This window comes from Centroberyx gerrardi, chromosome 19, assembly GCF_048128805.1.
Source record: "Centroberyx gerrardi isolate f3 chromosome 19, fCenGer3.hap1.cur.20231027, whole genome shotgun sequence".
Classification (NCBI taxonomy): Eukaryota; Metazoa; Chordata; class Actinopteri; order Beryciformes; family Berycidae; genus Centroberyx; species Centroberyx gerrardi.
This window is the reverse complement of record NC_136015.1, coordinates 3,592,115-3,606,534: the sequence shown is the minus strand read 5'-3', so window position 1 is coordinate 3,606,534 and position 14,420 is coordinate 3,592,115. Positions and strand designations below refer to the sequence as shown.

Genomic DNA, 14,420 nt, shown 5'->3' with positions numbered 1-14,420 from the left:
TGCCATTCCAACGGTAATCAAACAGCCTGCTATTGAATCTAATTCAGTGAAGAAATGTCCACCTTACCCACAAACCAACATATAGGTTACAGAAGCTCTCCACCTAATGGTGAGCTGAAGCTGCAGTGGTAACAGATGTTTAAGTTCTTTGTTGAAAGAAAGAAGGATTACTCTCTTGTTGAAGAGAATACTACCATAATGAAACAAGCACAGATCCAGACCCATGGTGTGTGTGTTCAGTTCAATTCAATGCACTGAAGCATTACAACACGGTTATCAGTTAAATAATTCCACATCACTTAGATACCACAGGTAATAACGTTACCTCACATTAAAGTATATACGGCAACGGAAGACATGGAGGTATGTAAATTGACGGCGAAGAGTGTGGCTCTGTGTGTGAGATCCAATATGGCATTATCAGTGTATGGGACTCAATGTAGGCGAGAGGCCATCTCTTAGTCAAAGACGCCCTCTAGAGGCCATCTCATGAAGCGACATCTCACTAAGCGTTACCTGACTGACTGACTGCCTGAGTGGCTGTGCCATGGGAAAAAGAAATGTAGGCGTTGCTTAGCAAAGTTAGCTGTAGCGAATATAGTGTTAGTTGTAGTTAGTTGAAGCTGTAGTTGTGAGTTTCAATTACAATGACTCATCAGAAGAAGAAATCTTTTAATTATTTATGATGGGCAAGCATGGTTGTCTTGTATGCAGAGGATAAATATCATGTTTTTATCCTAGTATGTAATTTCAGTTTGAAACATAACTATGATGTGATCAGGAGAGAATAACAAGTATACTGGTACAGTGTACAGTTACTGTTGGCTTTTGGCAATATATTGTTTCATATTGTATCATTTTTTTTACCTCGACTTCAGCTCAGTAATTTAATATTGCTGGACTACTCATATTTACTTTGAAATGCTATCAAATTAAGGTTTCCTTTTTCTTGAAATGAAGCTGTAAAATCTTTGTTTTGCTTTAACCATAACAATAAATTAAATAAAAAGTAGTATACAACATCAGCACAACTAATGGAAAACAATATTGCATTATTCACCCCATGCTCCCACTTGGCAAGCTTAACTAGCACTCTGCTAGTTTTCACTTGTCATTTACATTTGTACACTTTGTACTTACATGCTGCTGTTACACCCTTTCAAATACATTGTGTATCAGAGATTTTCAGTAACCTTTAAAGGAGTATTATTATGCACTTGAGATATTTTCCCATAGAGAAATACACAGGTTAATAGACTTGAAAGAGGCTGAAGTAAAATGATAATAGGGGTGAAAATAGACAACTTGCTCAACTTGTTCCTCGGCTTTCTCCAGCAGAGGGGAGTAACCTATTTCAAAGGGTTTTTGTCATAGTTGTCTGAGCCTTATATGCCACATGCAGAATGACCAACCTTACTGTTCCATGGCTACGCACTCGACCATCGTCCTCTGAAGGAAAAAGGGAAAAAAAAAAACTTTCTTTTGAAGCGCATTTGCGAGACGGTAAGGTGACTTCTAATGGAAATCACACATAAATGTAATCTATACTGTAAATACCAAGCTCATTTATTCATTTTTTTCATTGATCAAACAATGGTCTTAATTATAACATAATGGCTTAACATGACACACTGTATCACACTGTAGCACACTGTTTAGGGTGCTTTGATTTATCCATTCTGAGTGTACAGTACATAACCCCTTTTCAAGATAGTTACATAACTTTTTATCTCTGCTTGTCAAATTCTCTCTGTGTCTTATAGGTTCAGGTGTGAATCAAGGGGAATGAGGCACATTATATCTAATTTGTTCTTTACCACCGGACTGCTGATGGGATTTCTTTCCCTTCGATTCGTCCTTGACTCTGGCTTGACGCCAGAGCCGGTTACGTTCTTTCATAGAGATGCTGGCATGGGGCAAGTTAACAGACCCGTTCAGCCGCATACTTACACAGGTAGATTTCCTTGTCGTTTTTGTGTCACTTACCGTATGTTTGTGACTCTGTACTTATGAATGAATCACAACAGAACCAGCAGTCAGAGTAGAAATAACAATAATAATGTTAGTAATGTTAATAATAATGTCAATACTACTACTAATAATAATAATATTAGTAAGCATTTGAGTGTATGCACCAGAACCACCTGGATGATGCAGATTGGTTCCTGAAAGCTGACATTAGTAATAATCATGTTAATCATGTTAACAACAATAACAACAGTATTTTTTTTTCAATACTGTATTTATAAAGTGCTTTACCAATCTAATAAAAACAAATATACTAATAAAATTATTTCAAAAAGAGTAAAAACAAAAAGATACCACAAGATAAAAGATAGAACAGGGGATAAAACTAATATACTGGGAAAAATTATAGGATAAAAGATATCAAATAAAACCAAGTCTAATGAAAAAAGTTGTATTACTGCAAGTGATTTAGAAGATATAGTGATTCTGCTAGTCTAAGCTTCTCAGGCAGGTTGTTCCAGAGCCAAAAGCCTGGTCACCTGTAGTCTTACACCGACAAAGGTGTTGCATTGTTAATAATTGTCTAAAATTCCCAGGTACTGTACACTGAACATTTTTTTTTTTTAATGATTTACATTTTATTGAATTTTCAAGTTTTATAACTTGTACATACAGATAGACAAATAATGAGGGATATAATAATAATTAAATATATATATATATATATATATATATATATATATATATATATATGTATACTGTATATATATAAAAAAAAACATAACTAAAATAAACAAAATTCTCTCTCCTTCACATCTGGCATCAATACATAAAGTTCAGTACAGTGTACATGGAAAAAGCAATGTATTCTCACACCTTGTGGCTTAATACTAATCTAGTGTCAAAATTTGCAAATACGATGCCGTTCATCCACATATCATTTTTTACTATAGATATACTTAAGATGTTTGCCCCATTTTAATATATATTGTTCTGTCCTGTCCCTTAGTCAATAAGACACCTGTTTGTATGTGGCTACTCTAGCAGGTTCTGAGGACCAATCTTTAAAGGAAGGAACTGTTTGCATGCAACACATTTCTGATATTTTGTCTTAATAAATAACTCCAGGTGAGAGCAGGAAGGCAGCCAATGTCTCCCAGACGACGCGGATCTTGTGTTGGATCATGACGGGACCCAAGAACTTGGACTCCCGAACCAAACACATCAGGGAAACATGGGCCAAGCGCTGCAACAAAGTACTGTACATGAGCTCTGAGAAGACCGATTTCCCTACTGTGGGGCTGGATGTGAAAGAGGGGAGGGAGAACCTCTACTGGAAGACCATCAGAGCCTTTCAGTATATCCATGAGAACCACCTGGACGAAGCGGACTGGTTCCTGAAAGCTGATGACGACACGTTCGTCGTCATTGAGAATCTACGTCACACCTTGTCGAAATATGATCCGGAGAAACCTTTGTACCTGGGGAGAAGGTTTACCCCTTTTATCCAGCAAGGCTACATGAGTGGGGGTGCAGGGTATGTCCTCAGTAAAGAAGCGCTGAGAAGATTCGTAGGGGGATTCAAAAGTGGGGAATGTGACCACTACTCGACCATTGAGGACATAGCTTTGGGGAAATGTATGGAAACCATGAAGGTGCATCCGGCAGACTCCAGAGACTTGAAAGGGAGACAAACCTTTCATCCCTACCCCCCAGACTATTACCTGGTCAGGCAGCCCCCACGACCACGGCCCTGGTATCTGATTTACGACCACTACACCCCAGTAGAGGTAAGCAACATAACAATACATACAATATCCCACTTTGAATCTGTATCCAGCCTGGCCTTATGAAATTTTGTGAAATGAGCACGTCTTAAAAGGTGAGAGAAATACGTTTCCCCACCAGGAAAGGATTACATGAGGGAGACACAACAGAAACAGGACGTAGTCTGACATTGAAATGCAGTGGAAAGTAAGGGTGTGGAGGTTGAGGGGGGGCGGATTATACATTTACCTTCAACTCCAATGACCAGGGTTCAATTCCCAACGCATAAGGGCTTTTCACACAGCACATTCTTAGCCTAGGGTTGTCTTAACCCTGGGCTAACAATTGGCTCAGGGTTAGCTTAACTCCTTTTCACACACAAACATTTAACCCATGGCTAACTCTTAGCTAATGATTCACACAGCATTTTTCTTATACCAGGGCTCACATGTCTGAATATTACTGTAGTAATAAAAACACTTGTCCCAGGAATACCACGTAGCATTGCTTAGCAACGTTGTGAAGGAGAAGTTATTTGATTGGACAACACACAAGTGAAACAAAGTGTTTTAACCCTTTTCACACAGGCAACAGAAAGCCCTGGTTTTCAATGATTTTCTGGGGATAACCCTGCTCCAGAGCAGGGCCAGCTAGCCCTGGGCTAAAGTCAGGGTTGTCTCACTTTGGAATTTGCCTGTATGAAACGTTTCTTAGCCCAGGGCTAAGTGCTGTGTGAAAAACCCTATAGAAGTTTTCTACTGGGAGTGAAGTTTCCATTTTCAAAAGTTTTTCTTATGTAACCATGACCAAAACCATACCCTAATCTTAACCAAACTGTTTTAGTTGCCTAAACCAAACCTTTTCAGGTGACAAACGTGAAAATAGCATGTGCGATTCATGCTATTGTCACATAATCCCTTTGTGACGGAGGAACGTATTCTTCACATCGTGTCCACAACACGTGATCAGCATTTCAGTCTGTTAACATTTCACAAAATTTTGTGAGACTGTGTTGCAGTATCTGTACTGTACAAAAAGATTAATTAAATTTGGTGAGATGATCATACTGAGGTGTATTTGTGTACCATATCTGCATTAGATACAGTATATGCTAGAAGCTATACCCAGCAAGCATATGACGGACGGCGGCATGCGGGAGGTAGCCGAGTACGTCAACCCAATGAGCACAAAATTTTCACAACATGATATTATGGCACTGTGAAAATTTGTATTTAACCAGCTTTGTAAACTGTTTTGAACTGCTATCAGAAGGATATTTACGTCCTGATTTCACAAAATGACGGTGAATGAAGGTAGCAGCTATGGACGTCTACGGACGTTGTCTCAACTTTCATATTGGCGCTTAATTTACATGGGTTTTCAGCGTTGGCACAGGCCGTCCAGTCAACATTTATGCAAAGTCAAAATGGGTATTTATACTGACTTTCTGGTGATACAGAAGCTAAATTGTAATTTATTTTGCACTGTAGATATGCAAACCTCTTTTTTGTTGTATTGATTATTTTATTTCTCTTCCTAGGGTCCAGAATGCTGTTCTGATTTTGTAGTGTCGTTTCACTACATTTATGCTGTTCAGCTGTACACTTTGGAATACTTGACTTATCATCTGCGGCCATACGGGTACAAATACAGATTTAATCCTGATAACCACACTGAAATTAAGACCACACCTGAGTCCAATTAACATGTCAGTATCTGCACGACGGGAGGAGGGCAGGTCCCCCCCTCGAATATACAAGGAAGTGAGGGGAATTATTCACCGTATCTGCAGGTTTCAGAAATCCAATTTTAAGACTTTTTTAATGATGTCTGGAATTTAATGTAGACCAATTTAACACAACTAAAATAAAGAAACAAAACTGGTAAAACCAGCCTGTTTCTGATTGAACATAGCTAATGAAGGCTGTGAAACTATACATAAATGGGCAGAATAACAAAAAGGTCAACAGGAAATTAATTGTTAAGGATAATGAAGCCCAACTGTGTTTAGTAAAGCAGATAGGATGCATTTTGTACCACTATCTCTGCCTGGATTAATTAATGTGTTACATCCTTAATAATTAAGACATGCAGTGCAAAGAAACCTGTCATTACATGGTGAAATACCTCTAATAACTGTATTTAAGAGATTTTAAAACTTGTACCCTTATTATACTCTTATTATCCCTATTAAATATCCCTGCCAATGTCTGATTCAAGTGGGAAAAAATGTGTAAATATGCCTGTTTTTTGGGGGGGGGGGAGGGGGCCCATTTTGCTAAGCTGTCAGATCTTTGTGTATATCTTGATTTTATAAGAGAAACTTTGAACTGTAATTATTGCTACATTTACCAAAGATCAGTTATGTCCTCAGCAAAGAGGGGGCTTTTATTGTTCTGAGTCTTTTCCCTCTTTAGAAATCACTGTGAACAACTTATTTGTGTGTGTGTGTGTTCATATTTAACATGGGAGCAATAAGATAAAAAATGTTGATCCAACATACACCCAGCCACTTTATTAGGTACACCTAACTAGTACCAGGTAGGACCCCCTTTTGATGTCAGAACAGCCTGAATTCGTCAAGGCCTGTGAACAAAGTGCTGGACATCCCTGTCTCACAGGGATCTTGGTCCACGCTGACTTGAAGTTTCCGCAGCATCCCAAAGGTCTGCACTGGGTTGAGATCTAGGGACTGTGCAGGCCATTGGAGTGAAGTTACTGTCCTGTTCTTTTTTTTTTTGGTACACTGTGGCATTCAAGTGCTGTTATTATTTACATATTTGTGGTCTGCCTGTTGGCTTGAACCAGTCTTGCCTTTCTCCTCTGACCTCTCGAATCAATAATGTGTTTTGGCCGACTGGATGTGTTTTGTCTCTGTTAACTCTAGACAGTACAGTGCCAAAATCCCAAGAGATTTGCTGTTTTTCTGAGATGCTGGAAATGCATCAGGCACTGATGACCATACCACATTCAACGTCACTAAATCAGCGTCTTGCCTATGCTAATTCTATTTGGTCGAACAGTAAATGAAGCTCTCGAACTTGTGTGCATGCTTTATACTTATGCTTTACTTATATGTGTGAGCTGTTTGCGTAAAGGGAGAGGTGTACCTAATAAAGTGGATACTGGGCATATGTCCCTATCTGCTCCACAGAAAGCAGCTATTGTACTATTATCTTGCTATTCCACTATCTTGCTATTCACTGAAAACACACTGATTGCACTTGGTACTGCATTTGGTACATGATTTTTTATTGTAATTTTGAATAGGCTTTATTGAAATCTGCAATTTCTAGGCTTCTCTACATATTTTATTTATTGAAATAAGTTTGCTTTGTTGATAAACAGTATGTCTGAGTTTACAATTCCTTCTAGTGCTTTTACAGTGTTAAACAATTAAACAATATATTTTACAGTCAAGTGTTTGTTTCTTCTTATACAACATATAACATAACCAAGGTTAATAGAGTTTGTTAAGATGAAGTGAAATAACTAGGGCTTGAGAAATGACTTTCTGTTACATTCAGTAAAAGCAACTAAGGTAACTAGAACATAATATAAAAATAATACAGAAGAACAAACAGGTTAAGAATATGCATAAATCTGTTTAGTTCACAGTGTTTTGTAAGTTATTACGGTGTCCTTTAAGGCACCGTGGCAAAATGGACAATTCTTGCAAAGAAATGGTTATAGGCAGTGACCCATGAAAACAATATGGAACAAAACACAAAAAGCCCAGAATGTAATACCCAAAAATGAAATATAAAACTTCGGTAGCAATGGGGCATTTTGTACATGGTAGGGGCCCATGGACTACATCTGTAACAAGAATAGTTAGAGAAGTACAGTAGGCTACGTTCGCGCTGCAGCTGAAAGTGTCTTAATTCAGATTTTTGACCTCACATGTGATACAGATCTGATGTTTTCTAATCAGTGTGAACAGAAAAAGCTGCATGGAGTTTTTTCCAATGCAAGATTTTGTATTTGAAAGCTCGAATTAGAATTGAAGCGTTGCCATGACCACAAGTACGGCAGCTCGGCTGAGCCAGCGTTAGCTTGGAGGACACAACAACGGAAAGAAAGTAAAATAGCCGGCTTGGTTGGTATTTGGGAGAGACGCGAAATGTGACATCTTTTGTTACTGTTAGTTGACATCACTGTCAGTTCATACTGGTATCAGATATGGGTTACATCCTTGGACAGTCATACAAAATCAGATATGCGCAGCAAGAATTAAGCATGAAGGCCTGCAGTGTGAACGTAGCCTAAGAGACAGTGCAGAGGTTCTATGCTGCTTTCCGTCACTTCCTTCCCCAGTGTCAGTCCATGGAGTGTGACAGTCGCAGTGCTGCTGTTTGCCTGAGCTTCGGTCAGATAATAAAGCGATAGGCCCACGTCCTCAGTGCATCCGTTCTGATCCACAGTGACGCTGACGGGAGCGTGCTAGCTTTGCACACGCCCCCTTTTCTCCGAACAGTGTCTGTTACGTGTAGACGCAGGAATTCCTGCAATTGGCTTCTGTGTCAAAGTTGTTTTCGTTGCCCTGACAGCCTCCATACCAGAACTGGGCGCAAGCGTTGGCCTCTGGGTCATAATACCACTTCACCACGTACTGCCGACAAGGACCCGGGTCCAGCGGCTGACTACACCCCAAATCTGAAATGACAAAAAGGTTGCAAGAAGTGAATTGTCTGTTTAGGATTTGTGAATCATTGCCCGTGTTTTCTGGAGTATTGTTTTTAAATAAGTAATTTTACTTATTATAGTATTCTACTTTGCTACGTTTTACATTGCATCCACAATTTTTGGAACTATTTCGACCAACCACATCTCTCCCGTTGCCCACCACCTTCAGTTGGAAACATGGAAAGTAGTCCCTGGTAGTTCAACAGTATTTTGTCGTACAGTATGTAGTGGTGTTCTGTGCTGTTTTCATGGCACGCATGAAAGCTTACCCATCTTTTGTAGATGATATGTTGGCCAATTTGACTTTGATATGAATCCCTCAAGCAGGAAAAAATAAGATGCAACATTTTTCATTCTAACCATATACATGTGGCTGTGGTGTGAATGATTGTCATCTAACATACAACTGTCAGTATGCGCCATGAGAAAGAACAGCATTGAAGGCAATTTCCCCCCAAAACCTTCCATACTTTCAGTGGGGATTGTGGAGGCAATCGCATCCTCTATAGGTGTCAGGGACTGGCTGGTGTTTGCCCCCTCCTCCCATAGCCCAACTGTCCCTATGGTTCACCACCAACTTCTGTTTAGCTCTTCACCTAATGTCATTGACCCTTTTCCTACATTGGGCAACAGTTCTCCTAGGACCAGAGCAACACGGTAACCAAATGTGTTATCTTCTCCCAGCTAATTTAATTTCAGGTGAGGTTTCCACAGTTTCCTCTAGGGAGTGCCATGGCAGAGAGAACACTGCTTTTAGCGGGGAAAAAAAGTGGTGATTTGATTGGTCATGATTGAAGTCAGGCCCACCACACCTACTGATAATGTAATCCTTGTAATCCAGCCCTGTTTCCAACTGCACCGCAGGTGCGCTGCACACCTCTGGCCACAAAATTACCAACAGTGTTGGGGGTGACGAGCACTCAGATGACTTTTTTGTGGTAACAAGTACTTTCTCAAACTTGCATTTTGTTACTTTTATAATTGTTTAAAGTGGTTACATTTTTATGCAAAGTAAAAAGAAATAAAAGAAAGTTACGCTACATGATATTTTTAAAAGCAGACTATGCAGTCGGCTGCAGCTGCCGCGCAGTGGAAGGTTGTAGGCTACAGCTAGCTTTTGGCATGGACACAACAATACATTTCAGGACTTGGAAATATTGGCATTAAGAAAAGGATAAGAACATTATTGGTAACTGTGAGTATAATTTGCATTGTGCCATTGATTCATGAAAACAGAGCCCAAAGTGTTGCATGAATGTTCCATTGAGCATGGAGGCTACTATCACGCAGCATAGTGTATGCTTAAGTGTTAGTATGGAGCACCAGAGCCAACGATCTATCAGGGATACATGGATGATTTCGGTGTCTATGTTCTTATCACTTAGTGAGCTACTTGACCAATGGGACATTCTCCTAAAAACTCGTTGTATTACGTTTAATTTCAGCAGAGTAACAGCGCTCCAACAGCACTCACAAAGAGGAGATACCTGAGAAAGGTGGACTGCATGATGTCCTTACCAGAACAAACAAAAGAGATAACCAGATTCATAAGGTGTTACACAACTCTAGCAAACAGACGTAATATTGTTTCATATGGGCGTGGGATAGAAAAGTAATCAAACTTATCAAGGTAATGACACTGGAGTCCAAGGTGACGGGAATCAATGACAGTCAGTGGTATTTATCCAATGCGTTTCTGCTTCTGATTACCTGGCACAAAGACCTCTGTCAGGGGTGGAGGAGGAGGCGGGGTGTACGGAGCCTGCGTGGTCTCTGGAATATACAGCCAGTTAGTCGGAGTCTGAGGACCCACCAAGGAAATGACCGGAGGCCGCTGCTTCCCCCTTCCGCCGGGGGAGGCGAGCATGAGGTCCGGCAGCTCATTCAAGGGCTCCTCGAACATCGATACGGTCTTACTTATGTCGATCAGGTTATCATCGAAGCCCTCCCACTCCGGGGATCCGGGATACGGGGTAGTCACCTCCTCTGGGAGCTCAAGCTGGGAAATAGAGGAGGAAATAAGAAGCAGTGTTGTCATAGTTTCAGGGAAATAAAATGCAGGGTTTATGTTCTTTTGTCCGCTTACCTCTGCTGCATGCACGTCATATGGGAATAACCATCGAATTTAACCAGGGCTTAACAGTTGAAAGCAACAGATTGGAAGGGTTCACACATTTGAGCTTGTTTGACGCCATGATTGAAGTTTTCTGTAGACTTTGGCTGTTCTTGATCAGCTTTTTCACACTTAACACACATTCACTTAGTGATATGAGTTCATGTTTTACAGCAAACCAAACATTGCTATGTCGACCGCAACACAAACATCCAGTAAGTAGTTGTGTCCTGCCATGGCATTTTAAGAGTTGCCAATGAAATGAATATATCATTCCTGACACTAAAGTGCATTTCCTTGTTAGTGATAATGAAAGCGAGAATTCAAAGTGAGAGTTCCCAAATACTGTTCACCTCAGCTTTCAGATGGTAAATAATACTTGGGAACTTGGCTTCCTGAATTCTCACTTTCATTATCACTAACAAGGATATGAAAGTGAGAATTCAGGAAGCCGAGTTCCCAAAGTATTATTTACCATCTGAAAGCTGAGGTGAACAGTATTTGCTAGTAGTATTTACCAGCTGGAAACTGGGGTGAAGGTATTTGAATGAATGTAATATTTTCAAGTAGTAAGCTCATATCTGTCATCTTTCCCATATGAAGTGAATGCAGCATTACTCGTATGTTGTCCTCCTCTAGTAGGTCTGGTAAGTCTGGAGCGTCGGTGTGGAGTTCAGTGGTGGGTACAGCCATAGGTGGGAAGAAGGAGATTGGACCGAACAGCGTCCCGTCATCGTGCTCACAAATCCGACTCAGCAGCTTGCTTTCCAGAGCTGTGGCAAAATGAACAAAGAAATCAACAGATAAATAAATAAGTCGTCATTAGACCTGCACAGATATGTACTCTTACCATATGGGATGGTACATAGATAGAGGAATTACAATAGGTGGGTAAGACTAGATGAATAGACACTAAACTAAAGTAATAACTATTTACTAAAACTACTTTGACTGTCCAATATCATATTTTAATACAAGGCCAATATCAGCTTGATAAATCGGCATTCTGATATATCGGTCTAACTGTAGTTCACCAGTCTATTGTGTCAGACCATAAAAAGAATGAAACTACAGTGTGGTTGACCTGAGTGGCTGAAATGACAGTGCTTGCTTACTGGGGAGTGTCATGAAGTCATCTATGAGGTAGACATGCTCCTCATCGGGATCAGAGGCAATAGCCTTCATCTCAGCGTGGAACTCCTCATAGAGAGGGTCGGTCTTGTTCACCACTCCTATGACAAACATCTCGATCCCCGCCGCGTGGGCCTCGCCGGCCGCGTCCTCCGGCTGCACGGCATCGCGCCGGTCGGCCTGCCCGTCCGTTAGAACCACGGCCACCTTCCTCACACCGGGCCTCGAGGCCTGGAAGAGCTGGTTGGCTCGGTGGATGGCGCTGCCGGTGAAGGTGCCCTCGCCCAGGTAGGGCATCTTCCTGACGGCGACCTTGATGTCGTCCTGGCTGGACTGCTGCTTCAGGCTGACCACCACCACGTCCACGTGGCTGTAGAGCACCACGCCGATGCGGCTGGCCTCGCGGCTCACCGACACGCGGTCGATGATAGCGTTCACGAAGTCCTTCACCAGCTCAAAGTTTTCCGGTCCCACGCTCTCGGAGCTGTCTATCACAAACACCAGCTCCAAAGGGCTCTCTCTACACTTGAAACCACAGCCTGCACAGCAAACACAACAGATGAAGGATACGCAAATAATCGTAACTATGTAGGTGATTGATGAGTCAGCACTTTAGACTGTACATACTAATACCTAACAGCAGCCAGCTAAGCACTACACCCTGCTCAGGTGTAGCTAAAAAGCTATTAATAATGATTGAAAAACGTAGAAGTATATTCAAACATCTGATGCAAACATAATCTTTCTCTAGTAACTTACCACAGATTTCCCTTATTATCTTGATGACCTCATCTCTCTGTGGATAGCAAAAAAAAATAAAAATTAGGCAACGTTTAAATATTGAGATATACAATATGTCACGTGTGTTGATTATTCTACTCACTGTCAATCCTGGTTCCCCCTTTTCACCAGGGTTTCCCTGCAACATTAAACTTAGATTAGGGCATGGAATGATAGCTTTCATACATGATCGCACAGGATTAGTATTATGTGGGGACCTCATGTATTAATCAATTAGCTCTCAATCTCTGCATTTTGTGAATATGAAATTCACTGTAATCGCCAGGGCACCTATACAGTTGTGTACAATTGTGTAAGGTCAAGATTTTATTATTTGTCACTTTATGATTTACCAAAGCAAAACTTGAAGTCTGCACTAAAAATGCATTAAAAACCTTCCTTTACAGATTCCACTATGGCTTCCATACTTCATGACAGGAGGAAGAGAGAAAAAGAAGAAAAAAAAATTGTGTGCCAAAAGCAAACTGGAATTTTACTTTAAATATATTACTTAACTATATTAGTACCGTGCGAATAGGACTTTTCACTCATACTATAATATTGAAGTGCTGAACTTTTAAGGACTGTTTCTGGTATATTTCCTAGTTTTATAAAAGGACATTAAGAGTGCTGGCTTCTCTTTCTTCATGTATTAATCTTTGGCCGTGCACCTAAGGAGGATTTTTTTGACCGAGTTGTGCTCGCATTTGGCGGAGTTTGGACATATTTCCTAGTTGAGACATGCTTATGGTACCATCGGTCCAGTAGATCCAGATTCTCCATAGTCTCCTTTGTCTCCTTTCCGTCCCCGGTCTCCGGGAATGCCTCTGTCTCCCTGTGTGTGAAAGCACTCTTTATCACACCGATAGGAACATTATTAATCCACAGTAAAATGTGAAAGGTCATGCTACCATGGACACACACAGTAATTGTATTGCTTGTACCTTTTCTCCCGGAAGCCCATCCCCTGGTGGCCCCCGAGGGCCCATCGGCCCCTGAAACCCAGGCTCTCCCTATAAATCATACATATGCATATCAAGCACTCTGATGCCACCATACAGAACAACAGGCAGTTGAGCTGCCTAATGTCTCTCCATGATATATTAAACATGACCAGCTATGCTAATAAGGTAATTAATTCAGCTAATTAAGACATTAATTAGCAAATAATTCTATGTCAACATACTTGTCTTCACATCACACATGGGTGGTATTAATATGAACGCTGCATCTTAAAGCATTAAGGAGTTATCAAAAAAATCTGGTTTTCCTCATTATTATGTACATTTATGCAGTAATGTGCTCCAAAATGTAATCACATCATCTATTCTATGGGAGAAACAAGTGGTGTAAGTATGAGGTTTCTACCATGTATCATGTATCATTTCTGCATGCAGACTGCATACCATGTACCATGGTGGAGGGACATGCAAAGAAAAGCTTGGGTCTACAGTGTTTTGACAGGTGCTCTTAGGTCTATTGTGTTGACAGTGTTTACACAGGTGCTCTTTAGTAGTCTTAAGTAGGGAGACAAAAAATGCAGATCGTTTTACTGGTAGTTTTAATTACTACAAAGAGTCATCAAAGCAAATCATCAAAGGAAACCAGAGAAATATAAACAAAAGCAACCACTAAATGTTTGCCGTCTTGATACGACTGGCCAGCTTTCTTCTGTTGATTTTTTTTTTTGTATTGCAGATCTTGTCCATGGGGTCCGCTCTTAATTGTTCAATCATTCATTTTGCCACCTGAAAATGTAGCGTATTGTGTCGTGCAGGGCTGCAACTAACGGTTATTTTCATTATCGATTATTTTTTCGATGAATTGATGAATCATTTAATGCAGAAAATATCAAAAATAATGACAAATACCCATCACAGCTTACCAGAGCCAAAGTGATGTCTTAAAAAAAAAACCAAAGTATTAATTTTATAATGATATGAAACAGAGAAATCAAATCTTAGCATTTGTGAAG

The 14,420-nt window shown here is 40.4% G+C and overlaps 2 protein-coding genes across 3 annotated transcripts in view; one reads left to right on the top strand and one right to left on the bottom strand.

Annotated features, from left to right (window-relative positions):
- The first annotated feature begins 1,413 nt into the window (after window positions 1-1,413).
- On the top strand, window positions 1,414-7,141 carry c1galt1a (core 1 synthase, glycoprotein-N-acetylgalactosamine 3-beta-galactosyltransferase 1a). 2 transcript variants are annotated; one of them, XM_071914967.2, is made up of 4 exons: window positions 1,414-1,503; window positions 1,764-1,954; window positions 3,097-3,758; window positions 5,276-7,141. In XM_071914967.2, the coding sequence occupies exons 2-4, from the start codon at window positions 1,786-1,788 to the stop codon at window positions 5,438-5,440; spliced, it is 996 nt and encodes a 331-aa protein (XP_071771068.1). In that variant the 5' UTR covers window positions 1,414-1,503; window positions 1,764-1,785; the 3' UTR covers window positions 5,441-7,141. The 2 variants fall into 2 exon arrangements, with proteins under 2 accessions (XP_071771068.1, XP_078146297.1); XM_078290171.1 differs by lacking the exon at window positions 1,764-1,954 and having other exon boundaries at window positions 1,431-1,503.
- A 130-nt stretch (window positions 7,142-7,271) lies between these two features.
- col28a1a (collagen, type XXVIII, alpha 1a) overlaps window positions 7,272-14,420 on the bottom strand; it is a 33,491-nt gene continuing 26,342 nt past the window's right edge. The window contains exons 28-35 of the mRNA XM_071914969.2: window positions 13,390-13,458; window positions 13,200-13,280; window positions 12,549-12,584; window positions 12,425-12,461; window positions 11,650-12,204; window positions 11,153-11,307; window positions 10,132-10,420; window positions 7,272-8,391 (exon numbers count right to left, since the gene is read on the bottom strand). Coding sequence (XP_071771070.2) covers window positions 8,219-8,391; window positions 10,132-10,420; window positions 11,153-11,307; window positions 11,650-12,204; window positions 12,425-12,461; window positions 12,549-12,584; window positions 13,200-13,280; window positions 13,390-13,458 — 1,395 coding nt within the window. The 3' untranslated portion in view covers window positions 7,272-8,218. The remainder of the gene's footprint in view (window positions 8,392-10,131; window positions 10,421-11,152; window positions 11,308-11,649; window positions 12,205-12,424; window positions 12,462-12,548; window positions 12,585-13,199; window positions 13,281-13,389; window positions 13,459-14,420) is intronic.